This window comes from Phyllobates terribilis, unplaced genomic scaffold (assembly GCF_046119375.1).
Source record: "Phyllobates terribilis strain yellow unplaced genomic scaffold, ASM4611937v1 Scaffold_8__6_contigs__length_399053987, whole genome shotgun sequence".
Taxonomy (NCBI): domain Eukaryota; kingdom Metazoa; phylum Chordata; class Amphibia; order Anura; family Dendrobatidae; genus Phyllobates; species Phyllobates terribilis.
The window spans coordinates 89920988-89940192 of record NW_027362768.1 but is presented as its reverse complement, the minus strand read 5'-3'; the positions used below and the strand labels follow the sequence as shown (position 1 = coordinate 89940192).

At 44.9% G+C, this 19205-nt stretch overlaps 1 protein-coding gene across 1 annotated transcript in view; it reads right to left on the bottom strand.

Annotated features, from left to right (window-relative positions):
- Positions 1–219: 219 nt before the first annotated feature.
- Positions 220–19205, bottom strand: part of METTL13 (methyltransferase 13, eEF1A N-terminus and K55) — a 32246-nt gene continuing 13260 nt past the window's right edge. The window contains exons 5-8 of the mRNA XM_073643134.1: positions 13304–13465; positions 13000–13212; positions 2902–3033; positions 220–1052 (exon numbers count right to left, since the gene is read on the bottom strand). Coding sequence (XP_073499235.1) covers positions 778–1052; positions 2902–3033; positions 13000–13212; positions 13304–13465 — 782 coding nt within the window. The 3' untranslated portion in view covers positions 220–777. The remainder of the gene's footprint in view (positions 1053–2901; positions 3034–12999; positions 13213–13303; positions 13466–19205) is intronic.

Sequence of the window (19205 nt, the reverse complement as noted above, 5' to 3'; positions counted from 1 at the left end):
TCTCGGATACAGTATTTGTATGTGACTGTAGTCAGGAACACCCAGGTCCAGTACTGAACCTATAGGTTACCCCAGCGCAGCCGGCCCCCATTGTTTGTGACAGAGAAGCAACCTGACAAGTGTCGGTGAATTAGGAGTTATTTTCGGTCTTATCAATATCAGAAAAAAATAAACTATAAGTAAGCACTATTACAAAATAAAACATGAAAGAGGCAAGGAAACAGGAAAGAGGAAGAATATATTTTTACAGGCGCCACATTGCAGGATGGACACCATACATTGCATCTCGACATTGGGAATTGCATACGAGACGTAACCAGTATGCCTACTGATTCACATTGGACGATCCCTACTTGTTGGAAGGGTCCTTTGAAAATAAGCTTGTGTCCATGTGCTGGGCGCCACAATAGCCCGCTGTAATCAATAGGGAAAACTAGCAGCAAGTCTTTAATCTTCCTGCAGCGCCACCACAGAGAAAATCAAGCATTGCAAGGTGTCCTCCCAGCTGAGAGGTGCTTTATGGCTGCTTTCTACTTGGACCAGGAGATGAGATCCAGAACAGATGAGATTACCAGTGTACTATTTTTTTTTTAAATAGATGCCACTAAGAAGAGAAAATGTATCTTTAAAACATAAAAATATAAGAACAGTATCTTATAAGAGTGACTATTTTTTTTAATTAAAATTGGTATTCTATACATTGCTGTTCTTGTGTCCATATCCATAAAATGTATTTTCTCCAAGAATTCTTTGCCAAGGAGGCCAATAACGATTTCTTCACACAATCTGGACTGATTTAAGCATGTTGGCAAGGACAAAGGTTTCATCCCACAACATCCCTGGTCTCCTCAACTGTTTCTCCAAGCTTCTTGCAGACTCCTTAAGATCAGAGAGGTCACAACTTTGGCCAGAAACAGGACGGCAAAAAAGGATTTCATTCACTTCATCCTCAATCTTTTGCACATAAATCAGAGGGAAAACCTCATGAATAGTATTTATCACCGTCTTCTTTAACACGGGGTCACGGCACACTAGGTTTAGAATAAAGATTCCTAAAAAAGGAAAGAAGACAACTTTAGAAGTTGCACAAGTAGTCAGATTATTACTGGGCAATAACTCTACCAAAAAGCTCCATGTTTATGCTACGTTCACAAATATACAGTTATACAGTGCTCTCCGCTGAGCACAGTGTCGAGGTTTCTTTAGGAATCTTTGAGAAGCATGACTCCAATAGAGCCATTCACGATTATGGCACATTCAGAAGCCCGTGCAAATCGCTCCAAGATCAGACCAATTTGCATAGATGTCTGAATGCGCCCTTAGGGTATGTGCACACTATAGGGCCGATTCGCCAAAGCTTTTATGCCAGGAAACTGTTGCAAAAGCTTTGAAAAGTCACAACATTTTTTGCACGATGTGTAGTGGCGCAAAAATTGCTACTTTTGGCATTCATCAGTTTGAATCAGCTACGCCAAAATGGATGAAGCTGGGAAGATGCCAGGGCTGGATGGGGCGTGACCACGCTCGCCCATCCTATTCATTAAAAGTGCTGACGTTTTGTACACCAAAAATGCTACTTCAGTCCCTGACGTGGAGGCGCATGCCACTCAGAAAACGCCCCGAATTCATTAAGTGTCGTGTGCCTCTTAATGAATTCAGCATCTTGTACTCCAGCAAGACAGGCATAATGCAAGCGGGCCAGAACAGGCATAATGCAAGCGGGCCAGAACAGGCATAATGCAAGCGGGCCAGAACAGGCATAATGCAAGCGTGCCAGAACAGGCATAATGCAAGCGTGCCAGAACAGGCATAATGCAAGCGTGCCAGAACAGGCATAATGCAAGCGTGCCAGAACAGGCATAATGCAAGCGTGCCAGCCTCGGAGCCTTGTTGCTGAATTTTTGAAGCATAAAATCCAAGAGGGTGATTCATCATTGATTTTCTCACCGGCCTTGATGAGTGGTCGTGTTGGACCAAACGCTCCTGATTTATTGAGAGGTGTACGCCTCTCCATATTTATTATGGCAGCAAAGATTCTCATACGACACCGCCACTTTGACCATATTTCTCCGCTGTGAGATAGCAGATGACAAATATGTCCACCATTGCTGGAAAACTGGCTCAGAAGGTGTCTAGCATAGTGTGACCAGCCTTATCCTCATGGAAGCCCTAACCATCACATTTAGGTTTGCTACGATGGGAATTTGAGTAAAGAAAATATAAGAAACAAAACCTGTTATAAGGACAAAAGTGTCCCGTTTTTGCTCTTGTTTTATTCCCTCTGCTCCCCTGAGTATTCAGCCTGGTTTTTAAGACCGTTATACAGATCCAGAGATTTTGGCTTTTCATTGACTGCTAACTAGGCATGGCTCACAGAATCCTCTGGGGCGTGTCTTTAGGCTACTCTGCATAATTACCCTGTGAGCCACGCCCTCTTGGTAAAGAGCATAAAAATTAGCACTAAATATAAAGGCCCATATCTCTTAAAGCGCATGGCAGATTTAAAACAAAAAAACGAACACCACTCAACAGAAGACTCCAGGGGTATCAGCAGGGACTTTTGACCTGGAGACAGCACCTCCAATTTAATGTCCCATCTGTGTATCCCACAGGTTTCAACTTGAACTGCTATAACGTATAGGATGCAGTGACATATGTGCAACCCCCCTATAATCCCGAAATGCATACGTGACCAACTTCAGAACTACAGAACAGTAGAATGAATATTTACAGAGGGTAGTAAGAGGGAAAAAAAATCCGTAGGTTTTTCTACTTGTGCATCTGAAGCAAACTCAGTAAATGCCCCCAGACTGACGTTTTCTCATACACATGGACATTATAGTTAAGACGCGCAGTAAGAGAAGACAGCTGGACAGAAGCAATGAGATTCTCGCTCTTTACCATCATCCTTCAAGATCTTTTGGACGTTTTTCAAAAACTTCTTCTCCACAAAAGCAGGAGGTGGGCAGCTCATACCAAGGCTGGAATCTTTACTGTCTACGTCAAACATTATCACATCGTAGGGAACGTTTCCTAGAGAAATGGAAAGTCTATTAAGGATTAAAGATTATTTTCTCCATTGTACACAATTGGTCATAGATTCTCTTTGTAAATACATAGCATCACTTATTTTATACAACGAGTATTATCACTCAGAGCAGCATTCACAATTCTGCAGATTGATATCGAACATCCTCATGCTTATTGGCACACACCTGGTGCAAAGATAAAACTTCCAAGAAGTCAAGTAAATGGGAGGGGTGGGAAGAAAAGCACCATGTGCACTTTAGGAGCATTTTCCCCCGAAAGGAACTAAATATGAAGCATATTCTTAAAAAGAGTGCAAATTGTTCCAAAGTCCACATCAAAAAGCTCAATGTGAACAAACCCTCAGATTTCTGCAGAATTATGAATGCAGCTCTGGCTTATTACATAGGTGGCACATACATAAAGGTGCACTGAGAAAAAATTCTATATCTGGCTGTGGAGATCCTGTAAAAGACAAAGACTAAAAAGGTTTATGATTTCTTGGGTTTATAGAATACGTTCCTGCCGAAATACATATTGGCAAAATGTATAAAAAATGCTTTGAGTGTATCAGACCTGACGAAAGAAACCAATCAGGGCCGTATTTAAAAAAAATAAAGAAATTTGATTAGTTATCTAGCACAAGGCTTATTATTTCCTAATGTACTTGCTCACCCCATAATATTTATTATTTAGAAATCGTACTGGCTGTCCTGATGCTGAATGTGTTCAAAGGAGCCTTCCAGAAAGAAAATCTGTTACATTGGGTTATTCCTTGGAGAGTTCCTTAAAGAGGTTCTCATCTTCATTAAGAAGTAAAACTTGTAAAAAAAATAAATAAATAAAAAATAAATTTGCATGGTGGTTGTAAAAACCGTTCAATAATGGAGGGATTCTGAAGTGTGTTGCCTAGGTTACCGACCACTTTTATAAGTGGTGGCTAGTCTCGTAGGCAAGGATCATGTGCTTACAAGATCTTTTCTATAAATCCTGCAAGTGCTAGTCTGAAGCTGGAGAGATCAGTGGATCTCGCCAGCCACAGTCCTCCTGCACGTCTCTGAAGATGCAAGGTTTTCTCTGCATGAAGCAATGGAGAACGCACAGTTCAAACCAGAATGCAACCATGCCACTGGTCCAAGCTGTTAATCAGGAGCGCACCGTGCACCTCTCTCCTTTAATTAAGAAAGAGGGATTTTTGGTACTCACCGTAAAATCTCTTTCTTGGAGCCTTCATTGGGGGACACAGGACCATGGGTGTATGCTGCTGTCGCTAGGAGGTTGACACTAGGCAAAAAAAGAAAAATAGCTCCTCCTCCGCAGTATACACCCGCCTACAGGCACCAAGCTCACCAGTTAGTGGCTAGAGCAGTAGGAGAAGCATAAAATAACCACTATGCAATGCCCAACGGGGCACAACCATGAAAACTAAAGGAGATGCCCAACAAGGCCAACTGGACATATGACCAAAAATAGGGAGGGTGCTGTGTCCCCCAATGAAGGCTCCAAGAAAGAGATTTTACGGTGAGTACCCAAAATCCCTCTATCGTTTCATTGGGGGACACAGGACCATGGGACGTCCCAAAGCAGTCCCCTGGGTGGGAGAACAGAAGATAGTCACAGACTAGGGCAACTGCCGCCTGCAGGACCTTCCGTCCAAGACTGACATCAGCCGAAGAATAAGTGTGGACCTTGTAAAACCTTGAAAAGGTGTGAAGAGAAGACCACGTTGCGGCCTTACAGATTTGAGAGGCCGAAGCCTGATGGAGGGCCACCCAAGAGGCCCCCACCGCCCTGGTGGAGTGAGCCCTTACTCCGGAAGGGGGAGGTTTGCCCGAGATGCGATGTGCCTCCAAAATGGTCGAACGTATCCAACGGGCGATGGTTGACTTGGAAACAGGGAGACCCTTGCGGTGCCCCTCAGGGATGACAAAAAGGGCATCCGAGCGCCGAAGGGAGGCTGTTCTAGAAAGGTACACACGTAGAGCTCTGACCAGGTCCAGTCTGTGCAGGGACTTCTCCCGTGGATGCACTGGAGCAGGGCAAAAGGAAGGCAAAACGATGTCCTCATTAATGTGAAAAGCGGAAACCACCTTTGGCAAAAAGGAAGGCACCGGCCTGAGCACTACTTTGTCTTGATGGAATACCAGAAAAGGCGACAGAAAAGAGAGGGCTGCGAGTTCTGCGACCCTTCTAATAGAGGTAACAGCCACCAGAAAAGCCACCTTCAAGGAAAGAGGCTGGGACGTCCTGAATGGGTTCAAACGGAGGCTGTTGTAGAACACTTAGGACCATATTAAGGTCCCATGGTTCCACTGGAGGGCGACAGGGGGGCGCTAGATGGGCCACCCCTTGTAGAAACATCCTGACCTGAGGACGGCCAGCTAAGTTACGTTGGAATAGAATGGACAAGGCCGAAACTTGGCCCTAGAGAGTGCTGAGAGAGAGTCCCACCTCTAGACCAGACTGAAGAAAAAACAAAATGACTGGCAAAGAAAAGGAGTTAGCTGATCCTGTTCACAGTGATGAAAAAAGGCTCTCCAAGTTCTGTGGTATATGCGCAAGGTAGCGGGTTTTCTGGCGTTAATTAGGGTCTGAATGACATGGTCAGAAAAAGCCCGCCGTCTTCAACACCACGGCCTCAACGGCCATACCATTAAATTCGGAGAACGAGAACTCTGAAGAAGAATAGGACCCTGAGAGAGGGGGTCCGGGCGGTCTGGTAGTCTCCAGGGGGAGTCGACAAGCAGATTTACCAGATCTGCGTACCAGACTCGTCTGGGCCAATCTGGGGCTACTAGGAGAACTGGTACTCCCTCTGTCTTGACCTTTTTGATGGATCAAAGGTAGAGGTGGAAAGAGATAGGGCAGTTGGAACTGTGACCATGATCGCGGGACCGAACTACAAAGGACGGAACCTTGTGGTTTAACCGGGACGCCATGAGGTCGACGTCCGGCGTGCCCCACCGTAAGCAGATTTGGTGAAACACCTCGGGATGGAGAGCCCATTCTCCTGAGGTGAGGCCCTGCCGACTGAGGAAGTCGGCCGCCCAATTATCGACCCCTGGAATGTTGAGTGCTGAGATTGCCGGGACCGTCTTCTCGGCCCAAAGTAGCACTCTTGTCACCTCTTTTAAAACGGGCTTGCTGCGCGTTCCTCCCAGATGGTTTATGTATGCCACGGCCGTGGCATTGTCCGATTGTACACGGACTGGGAACCCTGCCAGGATCTTCTGCCAGTGACGCAACGCCAGGTAAATCGCCCTTCTCTCCAGAATGTTGATGGGAAGGGAGACTTCGTGGGGACTCCACCGGCCCTGGACCGTGTGTTGTTGAGGCCGAAGGGGAGGGCAGTGAAGTGGTAATGCGCATTCCTGAAGGAAAAGCGAAGGAACTTCTGATGTGACGAGCAGATTGGGATGTGAAGGTATGCATCCTGAATGTCCACGGAACATAGATATTCCTCGGTTTCCATCGAGGCTATTACCGACCTGAGGGACTCCATCCTGAACTGTGGGATGCGTACATGTTGTTTTAGCTGTTTGAGGTCCAGAATCGGACGCAGTGAGCAGTCCTTTTTTGGGACGACGAAAAGATTTGAGTAAAAACCGGAAAACCTTTCCTGAAAGGGAACCGGGACTATGACTCCTGAGCGCAGAAGAGAGGTGATTGCTTGAAGGAAACCAGGAAGCAGAGATGGTTGTGGGGGGCGGGACTTGAGAAAACGTGATCGTGGGCTGGAATCGAACTCGATTTTGTAGCCGGAAGTCACAATTTCTTTGACTGAGGCATCTTCTATTGCCAAGAGCCAAGAATCTGTGAACAGAAGGAAACGGCCGCCCACCCTGGGAGAAGTCCCAGGTGGGAGTGACCAGTCATGCTGAGGAAAACCTGTTGGATCGAGATCGTGATCCAGAGGACTCGGAGGAGCGACTCTTTAGGCGCCAGTTAGGCGTGGGCCTAAAGGAGGGCTTACGACAGTCCCGCTGTGCTGGAGTACGGTCCTGTTGAGAGGAGGGGTTCGGTTCAGCGAACTGACGAAAGGACCGGAACTGAAGGGGACGTCTCCTAGGAAAAGGGCATTTGGGTCTGGGCTGGGGGAGAGAGGTACTCTTACCCCCAGTAGCATCAGAGATTATCTGGTCTAGCTTGGATCCAAACAGCCTGGAACCTTGAAAAGGAAGATTAGTTAGAGATCTTTTGGAAGCCGGGTCGGCGTTCCAGGCTTTAAGCCAAAGAATTCTACGTAAGGCAACGAGATTACTGGAAACCCGGGCTGAGCATGCAGCGGAGTCGAGGGACGCCGCAAGTAGATATTTTCCAGCGTGGCCGATTTGATCAGCTAAGTCGGCCATATCGTCCGGGGAGGCCCTTGCTAGGATGCCCTGTCTGAGCTGTTTGGCCCATGCGGACACCGCTTTTGATACCCAAGTTGAGGTGAAGGAAGGGCAAAGGGAGGTGCCCGCAGCCTCAAAGGCTGACTTAGGGAGGGCCTGAACCTGTCTATCCGTGGTATCCCCAAGGGAGGAACCGTCCGGAAGAGACCGTACCGTCTTGGCGGAAAGGCAAGAGACGGGAGGGTCCACAGACGGGGACTCCGTCCATTTGCTGACAAGGTCATGGTTAAAGGGGTATAGGACGTTTAACCCCTTTACGACCAAGGGAGTATTAGTACGTATCTGTGCCCTGGGCCTTATGGACCTGATACGTATTAGTACGCCCTGGCGATTTTGCCCGCACACAGGCTGTGCGGGCGCGATCGCCGCTGGGTGTCAGCTGATTGTCACAGCTGACACCCAGGGCTATGTGCAGGGAGCGGTCTCGCACCGCTCCCAGCACATTAACCCCCGCAATGCTGCGATCGAAGTCGATCGCAGTCGATCGCAGCATTGCGGTGGCAAGGGGAGGTGATCGCCGATGCTCACCTCCTCTTCCGGCCTCCAGCGATGTCTGCCGCGGGTTCCAGGATGTTGCCATGACGACCCGATGTCGTCATGACAACATCCGGGTCACCAGACAGCAGGAAGATTATTTGGACATGCGCAGTGCATCTCCAAACAATCTTCTCCCTGTCCAGCGCTGACAGCCTGCATGGCACAGGGATGGTGCTGCATTCCTGTGCCATGCAGGCGATCAGAGAAAAAAAAAGTGAAAGTCCCATAGTGGGACAAAGTAATAAAGTATAAAAACTATCAGAAAGTGACAAAAAAATATATATATATATATATATATATATATATATATATATATATATATATATATATATTATATATATATTATATATTCCACCAAAAATAAAAATATAATGTACCCATCAATAAATATTATTAAAAAAAAAACAAACAAACAAAAAAAAAACAATAAAAGTACAGATATTTGGTATCGCCGCGTCCGGAACAACCTGACCTATAAAACTGTCCCACTAGTTAACCCCTTCAGTGAACACGGTAAAAAAAATAAATAAAAAACAAAGCAAAAAACAATGCTTTATCACCATACCGCCAAACAAAAAATGGAATAACACGCGATCAAAAAGACAAATATAAATAAAAATGGTACCGCTGAAAACGTCATCTCGTCCCGCAAAAAACAAGCCGCCATACAGCTCCATCAGCCGAAAAATAAAAAAGTTATAGCTCTCAGAATAAAGCTATGCTAAAAAATATTTTTTTCTATAAAATTGCTTTTATTATGTAAAAGTGCAAAACATAGAAAAACAATATAAATGTGGTACCGCTGTAAACGTACTGACCCGAAGAATAAAGCTACCTTATCAATTTTACCACACGCGGAACAGAATAAAAAATAAAAAAAACAATTCCTGAATTGTTGGTTTTTGTTTATTCTGCCTCCCAAAAATCGGAATAGAAAGCGATCAAAAAATGTCACGTGCCTGAAAATGGCACCAATAACAACGTCAACTCATCACACAAAAAACAAGCCGTCACATAACTGTCTGCCAAAATCTGGAAAAATTATAGCTCTCAAAATATGGCGATGCAAAATCTAGATTTTACAAAAAATGTGTCTTTTAGTGTGTGACAGCTGTCAATCATAAAAACCCCATATGATTCTGGTATTGCTGTAATCGCACCGACCCGAAGAATAAAGTCGTCTAATCACTTATACCACATGAGGAACGGCGTAAAAAATAAACTCTCAGGTTAGGGTTAGGGCTGGGTTTGGGGTTAGGGTTGTGATGGGGTTGGGATTTTTTTCAAAAGTAAGAAAAAAAGATGACGATATGGCGACTAGTGTTGAGCGCAAGTGCTCGCTACTTGAGTTTGCATCTTGTGCTCTGGTATGCATTGAGTATCGTGGGTATTTGAGTGACATGCTCGAGTCTCCGCCCCATATGCTTCGCAGCCAAAAAAACTTTGCGGGGATTGCCTGCCATGCACGAGCGATCCCCGCATGTTTTTTTTTGGGTGTCTAATAACCATGAAACATGCGAGCAGGGACTCGAGCATGTCACTCGAGCACCCGTGATACATGGTGCATACCCGTGTACCTGATGCAAACTCAAGTAGCGAGCACTTGCGCTCAAGACTAATGACAACTTATTCAATATGATGACCTAATGTTATTAAATTCTGTGTCGTACCTCTGGGTTCAAAATGTTCACTATACACCTTAATAAAATCCTTGAGGGGTATAGTTTCCAAAATGGGGTCACTTGTGGGGGAGCTCCACTGTTTAGGCACATCAGGGGCTCTCCAAACGCGATATGGTGTCCGCTAACAAATTGAATGGAAAAATCGGCTCAAATTGTTAGCGGACGCCATGTTGCATTTGAAGAGTCCCTGTGTGCCCAAACATTGGAGCTCCCCCACAAGTGACCCCATTTTGGAAACTAGACCCCCAAAGGCACCTATCTAGATGCATAGTGAGCACTTGGAACCCCCAGGTGCTTCACAAATTGATTCGTAATAATGAAAAAGTGAAAAAAAAACACTTTCATTTTTACGAATCAATTTGTAAAGCACCTGGGGGTTCCAAGTGCTCACTATGCATCTAGATAGGTGCCTTGGGGGGTCTAGTTTCCAAAATGGGGTCACTTGTGGGGGAGCTACAATGTTTGGGCACACAGGGGCACTCCAAACGCAACATGGCGTCCGCTAATTATTCAAGCAAATTTTACAATCAAAAAGTCAAATGGCGCTCCTTCCCTTCCGAGCCCTGCCGTGCGCCCAAACAGTGTTTTTTCCCCACATATGGGGTATCTGCGTGCCCAGGGGAAATTGCACAACAAATTTTGGGGTCCATTTTTTCTTGTTACCCCTGTGAAAATAAAAAAAATTGGGTCTAAAGTAACATTTTTGTGAAAAAAGTTAAATGTTCATTTTTTTCTTCCACATTCCAAAAATTCCTGTGAAGCACCTGAAGGGTTAATAAACTTATTGAATGTGGTTTTGAGCACCTTGAGGGGTGCAGTTTTTAGAATGGTGTCACTTTTGGGTATTTTCTGTCATAAAGACCTCTCAAAGTGACTTCAAATGTGATGTGGACCCTAAAAAAATTGTTTTGTAAATTTTGTTGGAAAAATGAGAAATCGCTGGTCAACTTTTAACCCTTATAGCTCCCTAACAAAAAAAAATTTGGGTTCCAAAATTGTGCTGATGTAAAGTAGACATGTGGGAAATGTTATTTATTAACTCTTTTGTGTGACATATCTCTCTGATTTAAGGGCATAAAAATTCAAATTTTGAAAATTGTAAAGTTTTCGCCAAATTTCCATTTTTTTCACAAATAAACGCAAGTGATATCGAAGAAATTTTACCACAATCATGAAGTACAATATGTCTCGAAAAAACAATCTCAGAATCAGGGCGATCCGTTGAAGCGTTCCAGAGTAATTACCTCATAAAGTGACAGTGGTCAGAATTGTAAAAATTGGCCTGGTCATTAACGTGCAAACCACCCTCGGGGGTTAAGGGGTTAACTGTTTCTTTCCTGTAAAGCGCTTTTCTGGATGCTCCAACTGCTTCTGAAAGACACTGTCAAATTCTGCATGGTTAGAAAAAGTGCGTGCAGGACGCTTAATCTTTTTCAAGGAAACGGAGTAGTCCCGGGAAGGGCTCTCGTCTTCCGTAACATGCAGAGTCTGATTGACAGCCGTTATAAGGCTGTCTATCATGTCCTGTATCTTGGAATACTGGTCTGTGTCAGAACCAGAGTCTGAATCTGAAGCAGAGTTAGATCCCGGGACGACCTCCGGGGAAGAGGTGTGAGACGAGGGAAGCATCTTGGTGTCTGGAGAGCTGGAGGATGAGCTTGCGTGAGTCCGTTTCTGAGAACATGCGGTCAGTCTACCCCTGAGAGGAGGGGGCAGGGGTGCGTGCGAATCGTCTGTGGGGACGTTTGGAGCGCTGGTGGCCGTGGATAACATAGGCAAACGTTCTGGCAAGCCTTCTAAGACCTGCACCAGAGATTGAGAAACCTTGGTGAGGTCAGAGACAGACTGTGACATAGCAACAGCCCACTCCGGAGGGGAGGGGATTTCCACGTCCTGAGCAGCGGGGGGATCTTGGGGTGCCAGCATGGTGGGGGGGTTGCAGGTCGAGCAGAAGGCTGTAGTGAGACCCACGGGCCACTTAGTACCGCAAAGAGCACAGCCGTAGTAGGTGACGATGTGAGAGGGACGGACTGAGAGCTCCCTGGGTTTGGGCATATGTGCCTGACCAGGGATACTGCAGGGGAGGGCGCTGTGGGCAGGAAAGGGTGTGGGTCGGTGTCAGGACAGAGCCTACCCGATCCTGCAGGGAAGCGGTCCCGTGTCCCCCTGAAAAACTCCGAAGGTTAGGCTGGAGCGGGTCACAGTAGGTGCCGATGGAGTAGGGAGCTGCATGCGGCAGAGTGATGGCGTCGGTGTAGGGGGAGGAGCAGGGGACACTGCGTTGATGACGGAGCAAGTCGAGGCTCCGATAGGTGGATGGGAAGTGAGGCGTGGCTTGAAAGGCCCCCTAGATAGGTCTGCGGAGGGCGTGACGGAAGCGTCACTATGCTCCTCGGCCCTGGTTGGTTAAATAGGAGGGGGCGTATAGCCGTCAGAGCGGTACCCCCCACCGGACACGCCCCCCGACGGAGAAAAGTGCGGCAGATTTGCCTCACATACATAATGAAGAAGGAGGAAGTACCGCCCACCGGACACGCCCCCCGACGGAAAAAAGTGCGCCATCTGCCGAGCATACAAAGTGAAGAAGAGGGAGGAAGTGGCCCAGGGTAGCGCTGTAAGCGCCATGTTTGATGAGAGGGGGAGGGGGGCAGATAACGCCGGGGGGACTGGGATCTACACTGAAAGACAGGGAAGTACCAGTCTTAGCGGAATCGTCTGTTCCTTTCTCCTGTTGAGGATGGTCTCAGGATGCCTTCCTGGATAGGGGGGGATCCTGGCTTTTCCTCACTGTCCGGTCCTAGACAGTGCAGGAGACTGTGTCAACCCCAGAAAACTGGGGGAAGGTCACCCGCAGGGACCACCGTCTCCCTCCCAGGCCGCTCCGAGGAGGGGGCTGGGGTGGGGAACAGGCTAGGACTGGCCACCGAAATCACCCTGAGACACCCTAAGGTGACAGGGGATAAGTCCTGCCCAGCGGGTCCGAGAGTGGGCGATGTGGGGGTAGCCACATTGCTCTCTCGGTCGCTAGTGGGTTAACAGGGGACGCAATGTTCCCTGTTAGCCTGAAGAGCTGTATCTGAAAGAGAAAAAACAAGGATTAATAAACACAACAGGTTGGATCTGTGAAGATCCAGGTCTACCTCCTACAGACACTAAGCTTAAAATGGTGAGCTTGGTGCCTGTAGGCGGGTGCATACTGCGGAGGAGGAGCTATTTTCCTTTTTTTGCCTAGTGTCAACCTCCTAGCGACAGCAGCATACACCCATGGTCCTGTGTCCCCCAATGAAGCGATAGAGAAAAGAGGTTTCCACTTAGGCTTAAACCAAGTTCAGGGTAGAAAAAAAAAAAAAAAAGTGTACCTTTTTCTGCCAGTTCGTTTATATGAGCCAGACCATCGGAGAGATGAACCTTTAAACGATCATCTAGAGTGAAGCCAAACCAGCGGCTCGCAACATCCAGCACAGCAGAGTCTATCTCAACAGCTTCAACTAGTGAACCCAAGAAATAGTCATGGATAAAGAGGGACAGACTGCCTCCACCCAGCCCGACCACCAATACTGAGAGGTGCTGCTCTGCAAAAGAAGAGACAACATGACCACTCTATACGACAGATCGGAGTATTATACAGGGCTAAACTAATTATCTTAGATCTCTAAACTATACCTGGGGCTACTCCGGGATTGTGAAGGAGCGACAGTCCAGAAATCATTGCTTTGTGATGTTCACAGCACAAGTAGCTCTTGTCAACTACATGTGTGATCTCCGGCTCTATCTTGTCATTTGCTTTCTGCGGCTTCTTCTTGTCTTTTCTCTTCTTTTTCTGACCTGGAATAAAGAAAAACTACTATAATGAAAAGTATAGCCAGTCTACTACAGAGTTCCACACATCCTTATCACATCAACCAAGCACATGTATATAACCTTTTATTTAATCAAAGTAACTCTAAAGTTTTTAATAGTTATTCTGTCACTAGTCCCCCAATATATATAATTCAGCTAGTCTTATCTGATGTATTTGTTCCTTTCTACCTGAAAATGTGTGGTATACTTATGTCTTTATGTTCTCTGAAGGGGGTCAACATCATAATCACTCGGGAATTGGGGGAGAACAGATACAGCTATCACAATTACTGATGATGACTATACAGTTCCTGTCGCTTAACTATAGTATAAGAGATGACAATCCAGCCTCTTTACTGTATACTTATAATATATTAACTTATTTAGAAGAACATTCATAGTGTCCTCTCACTAGGCATAGATGGTACTGGCTCTAGCTGGTTATGAGATGCTGTGCCGATGCATCAATGGAACCATTGCAGAGCATAAAGGAATAAAATACAGGAAGAGAGCAAGGAATCAAGACAGAGGCAGAAGGAGAAGAAAATAGAGTGAATGAAATGGAAGCAAGTTGTCCATTCATAAAAGAAGTGCAGAGTGTGATAGGTAGATGGGGGGCTGCAGTAATATATATATACATATATAGCACAACTGGGGTGTGTATACTGCACTAACTATGATACACACACCCCAAGTTGCCCGGATATTCCTGGCAGTGACTCGCCATACAAATATATTTAAGAGAAAGCATTTATATAAGGTTTCACATTGTGGGTGTTCATGCATGTGGCTAAATGACAATCCACGCAGAATTAAACCATGCAGCCACATGCCAATTTTTGGCAAGTATTGCCACTTCCTCTGGCAAGACCGATGGTGAATATTTTATAAAAATACAAGGAAATCACAAAAAAGTTAACATTATACTCCACACCCATACAGCTCTTAAAAGTAGACCCTTGAATTCCACGGTTTTTGAAACTTAAAAAAAAAAAAACTAACATACTAGATTGGTACAAGGTAATGGTGACTCTATGTAGAATGGAAGAGTTGTCTGCAGAATGTAATGGAACCAGTGATAAATTTAGAAGGGTGTGGAGCGGATGGATTCTGTTCCAGGACCTGATTTTCATAACCTATTCTAATAGTTTCTCAGATACATGTGATTGTGTTCATAATTAGCCACAGGCATAAGGATCTCCCCCCTCCCCCAGGACCCTTTGCCTTTTCTTTTCTTTACTCTTTTCTCCATCCTTTTCTTCTTATATGGGATTTTCAGATACAATAAAGAATTCTCCTCAACATAAATGATCCTCTTATAGACAGTTATCTTACAAACATTATATTGCTCAATACACTAACATTTGAATGGTTATTTGAAACAAGTGACCCCATTTGAACTTGGGACATTTTTCTATATTTTCTATTTTGTTATATTTTCTTCAAAGTCGAATACAATATATTTTTCATGATTTTCAAAATGAAAAAGGATTATTAATTAATGCTTAATTGAGGTTTGATAAAACAGATTGAATATAAAAGTAGACCCTTGCCACGTGAACAGCACTTAAATCCCGGACACCTTCATATATTTTTGCATAAAACGTTTTATATGAAATGCCCAACAATTCACATTTGGGGCTGTGTCTTAATAGTCATTTTTATTTATATAGCGCCAACATATTAAGTAACACTTTACAATTAAGTAGGGACATATACAGACAATATAAACAATACAATGTATCACATTTCAGCAGTTACAGGAGTATTGAGGGTCCTGCTCGCAAGCTTACAATCTATATGGAAATGGGGTGACACAATAGGTAGAACATAGTCATCAGCCAGTATCTGTCTAAGTGCAGTTACCGTGTGGTATTTGGTGCATGGAGGATGTAGAGACAGATGAATACGCAGGGGCAGATTAAGATTAACATTTAGGAGGGAACAGGGGAGAGTTAGGTTGGCGAGTTGAGGTGGTAGGCTTGTCTAAACAGATGTGTTTTTAAAGCACATATGAACACATGGGGCTAGATATCAGTTGGATCGTTTGGGGTAGTGCATTTCAGAAAACTGGCACGGCACGAGAGAAGTCTTGGAGACAGAGGTGTGAGGTTCAGATTAAGGATGATGTTAGTTTTAGATCAGTTGCAGAACGAAGGGCACGAGAGGGGCAATAGACAGAAATGAGGGATGAGATATAGGCTGGTGCAGAACTGTGGAGAGCTTTGTGGGTGAGAGAGATGAGTTTGTATTGTATTATGTGGTGAATGGGTAACCAGTAGTGATGAGCGAGTATGTTCTGTTAACCCTTTCGCCGAGTATGCTCGGGCGAGCACCGAGTATTTATAGCTGCTCGGTGTTATGTTTGAATCACTCCTGTGTGCATGATTTGACAGCTTTAATACATGTGAGGAATGTGTAAGAAATAGACAATCCTCACATGTATTAAAGCTGTCAAACAGTCGCAAATAACACACACGGGAGTGATTCAAACATATCACCGAGCAGCTGTAACTACTCAGTGCTCGCCAGAGTATATTCAGCGAAAGGGTTAATAAAACATACTCGCTCATCACTAGTAACCAGTGCCATGACTGGCACAGGGTAGAGGCGTCGGTGAAGCGGAATGATAGAAGACCCTGGCTGCTGCGTTTAGGATGGATGGGAGAGGGGAGAGTTTGTTTAGAGGGAGACCGATTAGAAGAGAGTTGCAGTAGTCCAGACGAGAGTGAATAAGAGTAGCAGTAAGAGTTTTTGCAGTATCAAAGGTGAGAAAAGGTCGGATTCTGGAGATGTTTTTAAGGTGCAGGTGTGACAAGAGCGAGTGATTGAATATGGGGAATAAAGGAAAGTTGTGTGTCAAATATGACTCCAAGACAGCGAGCTTGCTGCTTGGGAGTTAAGGTGGCACCACCCAAGGAAATTGAAAAGTCAGGTATAGGTAGGTTAGTAGAGGGAGGAAAAATAAGGAGTTCAGTTTTGGAGAGATTCAGTTTCAGATAGAAGGAGGACATGATGTTCGAGACAGCGGACAGACAATCATTAGTATTTTGTATTAGAGTGGGGGTGATGTCAGGTGAAGAGGTGTATAGTTTGGTGTCATCTTCATAGAGATGATACTGGAAACCAAATCTCCTGATGGCTTGCCCAATAGGGGCACTATACAAGAAGAGGAGGGGACCTAAGACTGAGTCTTGTGGAACCCCAATAGTAAGGAAAAGGTTAGAGGAAGAAGAGCCGGCAAAAGATACCGTGAAGGAGCGGTCAGAGAGAGAGAAGGAGAACCAGGAGAGAACAGTGTCCTTGAGGCCTACAGAGCGGAAAATAGTGAGGAGGAGCTGGTGATCCACAGTGTCAAAAGCAGCAGAGAGATCCAGGAGAAACAGCAGGGAGTAGTGACCATTAGATTAAGGTGTTAGTAGATCATTAACCCCTGATGTATGACCTAATAGTACGTCTTGGTGACCTGGGCCGACTGGACCAATGACGTACTATTAGGTCATATGGCAATTGCGCCGCACACAAGCGGTGTGGGGCGATCGCCGCCGGGTGTCAGCTGATAGTACAGGGTGTCAGCTGTGACTATGTGCAGGGAGCGGTCCCGTACCGCTCCCGGTACATTAACCCCCTCAATGCTGCGATCGAAGTGGATCGCAGCATTGCGGTGGCAAGGGGAGGTGATCGGAATACTCACCTTCTCTTCCGGCCTCCAGCGCTGTCTGCCGCGGCTTCCTGGATGTTGCCATGACGACCTGATGTTGTCTTGACAACATCCGGGTCACCAGACAGCAGGAAGATTCTTTGGCCATGCGCAGTGCATGACCAAACTATCTTCTCCCTGTGCAGCACTGACAGCCTGTATAGCACAGGGATGGTGCTGCATTCCTGTGCTATACAGGCGATCAGAATAAAAAAAAGTGAAAGTCCCAGAGTGGGACACAGAATAAAAGTCCAAAAAGTGTTAAAAAAAGAAAAAAAAAAAAATTGTAAAAATATTAAATAAAAAAGAAAAATAATAATCCACCAAAAATAAAAATATACTGTACCCATCAATAAATATTATTATGGAAAAAAACAAGAAAAGTACACATATTTGGTATTTCCAGAACGACCTGACCTATAAAACTGTCCCACTAGTTAGCCCATTCAGTGATCACGGTAAAAAAAAACAAAAAAAAAAACAATGCTTTATCATACCGCCAAACAAAAAATGAAATAACGCGCGATCAAAATAACGAATATAAATAAAAATGGTACCGCTGAAAACGTCATCTAGTCCCGCAAAAAAAAAGCCGCCATACAGCTCCATCAGCTGAAAAATAAAAAAGTTATAGCTCTCAGAATAAAGCGATGCAAAGAAATATTTTTTTCTATAAAATAGCTTTTATTGTGTAAAAGCGCCAAAACATAGAAAAACAATATAAATGTGGTACCACTGTAAACGTACTGACCCGAAGAATAAAGCTGCCTTATCAATTTTACCACACGCGGAACAGCATAAAAAACACCATGAAAAAAAATTCTGGAATTGCTGGTTTTTGTTTATTCTGCCTCCCAAAAATCGGAATAGAAAGCGATCAAAAAATGTCATGTGCCTGAAAATGGCACCAATAAAACGTCAAGTCATCCCGCAAAAAATAAGCCATCACATGACTCTGTCGGCCAAAATATGGAAAAATTATAGCTCAAAATATGGCGATGCAAAAACTAGATTTTGCAAAAAAATGCGTCTTTTAGTGTGTGACAGCTGTCAATCATAAAAACCCGATATGATTCTAGTATCGCTGTAATCGAACCGACCCGAAGAATAAAGTCGTCTAATCACTTATACCGCACGAGGAACGGCGTCAAAAATAAACTCTAGGGTTAGGGTTGTGTTAGGGTTGTGATGGGGTTGGGATTTTTTTCAAAAGTGAAAAAAAAAAAAAGATGATGATATGGCGACTAGTGTTGAGCGCAAGTGCTCACTATTTGAGTTTGCATCGGGTATGCACTAAGTATCCCGGGTGCTCAAGTGACATGCTCGAGTCTCCGCCCCATATGCTTCGTGGCCAAAAAACCTCGCGGGGATTGCCTGCCATGCACGAGCGATCCCCGCATGTTTTTTTTTTGGGTGTCTAATAACCATGAAACATGCGAGCGGTGACTCGAGCATGTCACTCGAGCACCCGTGATACATGGTGCATACCCGTGTACCTGATGCAAACTCAAGTAGCGAGCACTTGCGCTCAAGACTAATGGCAACTTATTCAATATGATGACCTAATGTTATCAAATTCTGTGTTGTACCTCTGGATTCAAAATGTTAACTATACACCTTGATAAAATCCTTGAGGGGTGTAGTTTCCAAAATGGGGTCACTTGTGAGGCACAACAGGGGCTCTCCAAAAGCGACATGGCGTCAGCACTCAATTCCAGCCAATTTTGCGTTCAAAAAGTCACACAGTGCTCCTTCCCTTCTGAACTCTGCCGTGCGCCCAAACACTGTATTTTCCCCACATATGGGGTATTGGCATACTCAGGAGAAATTGCACAACAGTTTTTGGGGTCCATTTTCTCCTCTTACCCTTATGAATGTAAAAAAATTGGGGCTAAAACATTATTTTTGTGGAAAAAGTTTGATTTTTTTATTTTCACGGCTCCATGTTATAAACTTCTGCAAAACACTTGGGGGTTCAGGGTGCTCAACAAGTAAACTTTCCATTCAAAAAGTCAAATGGCACTC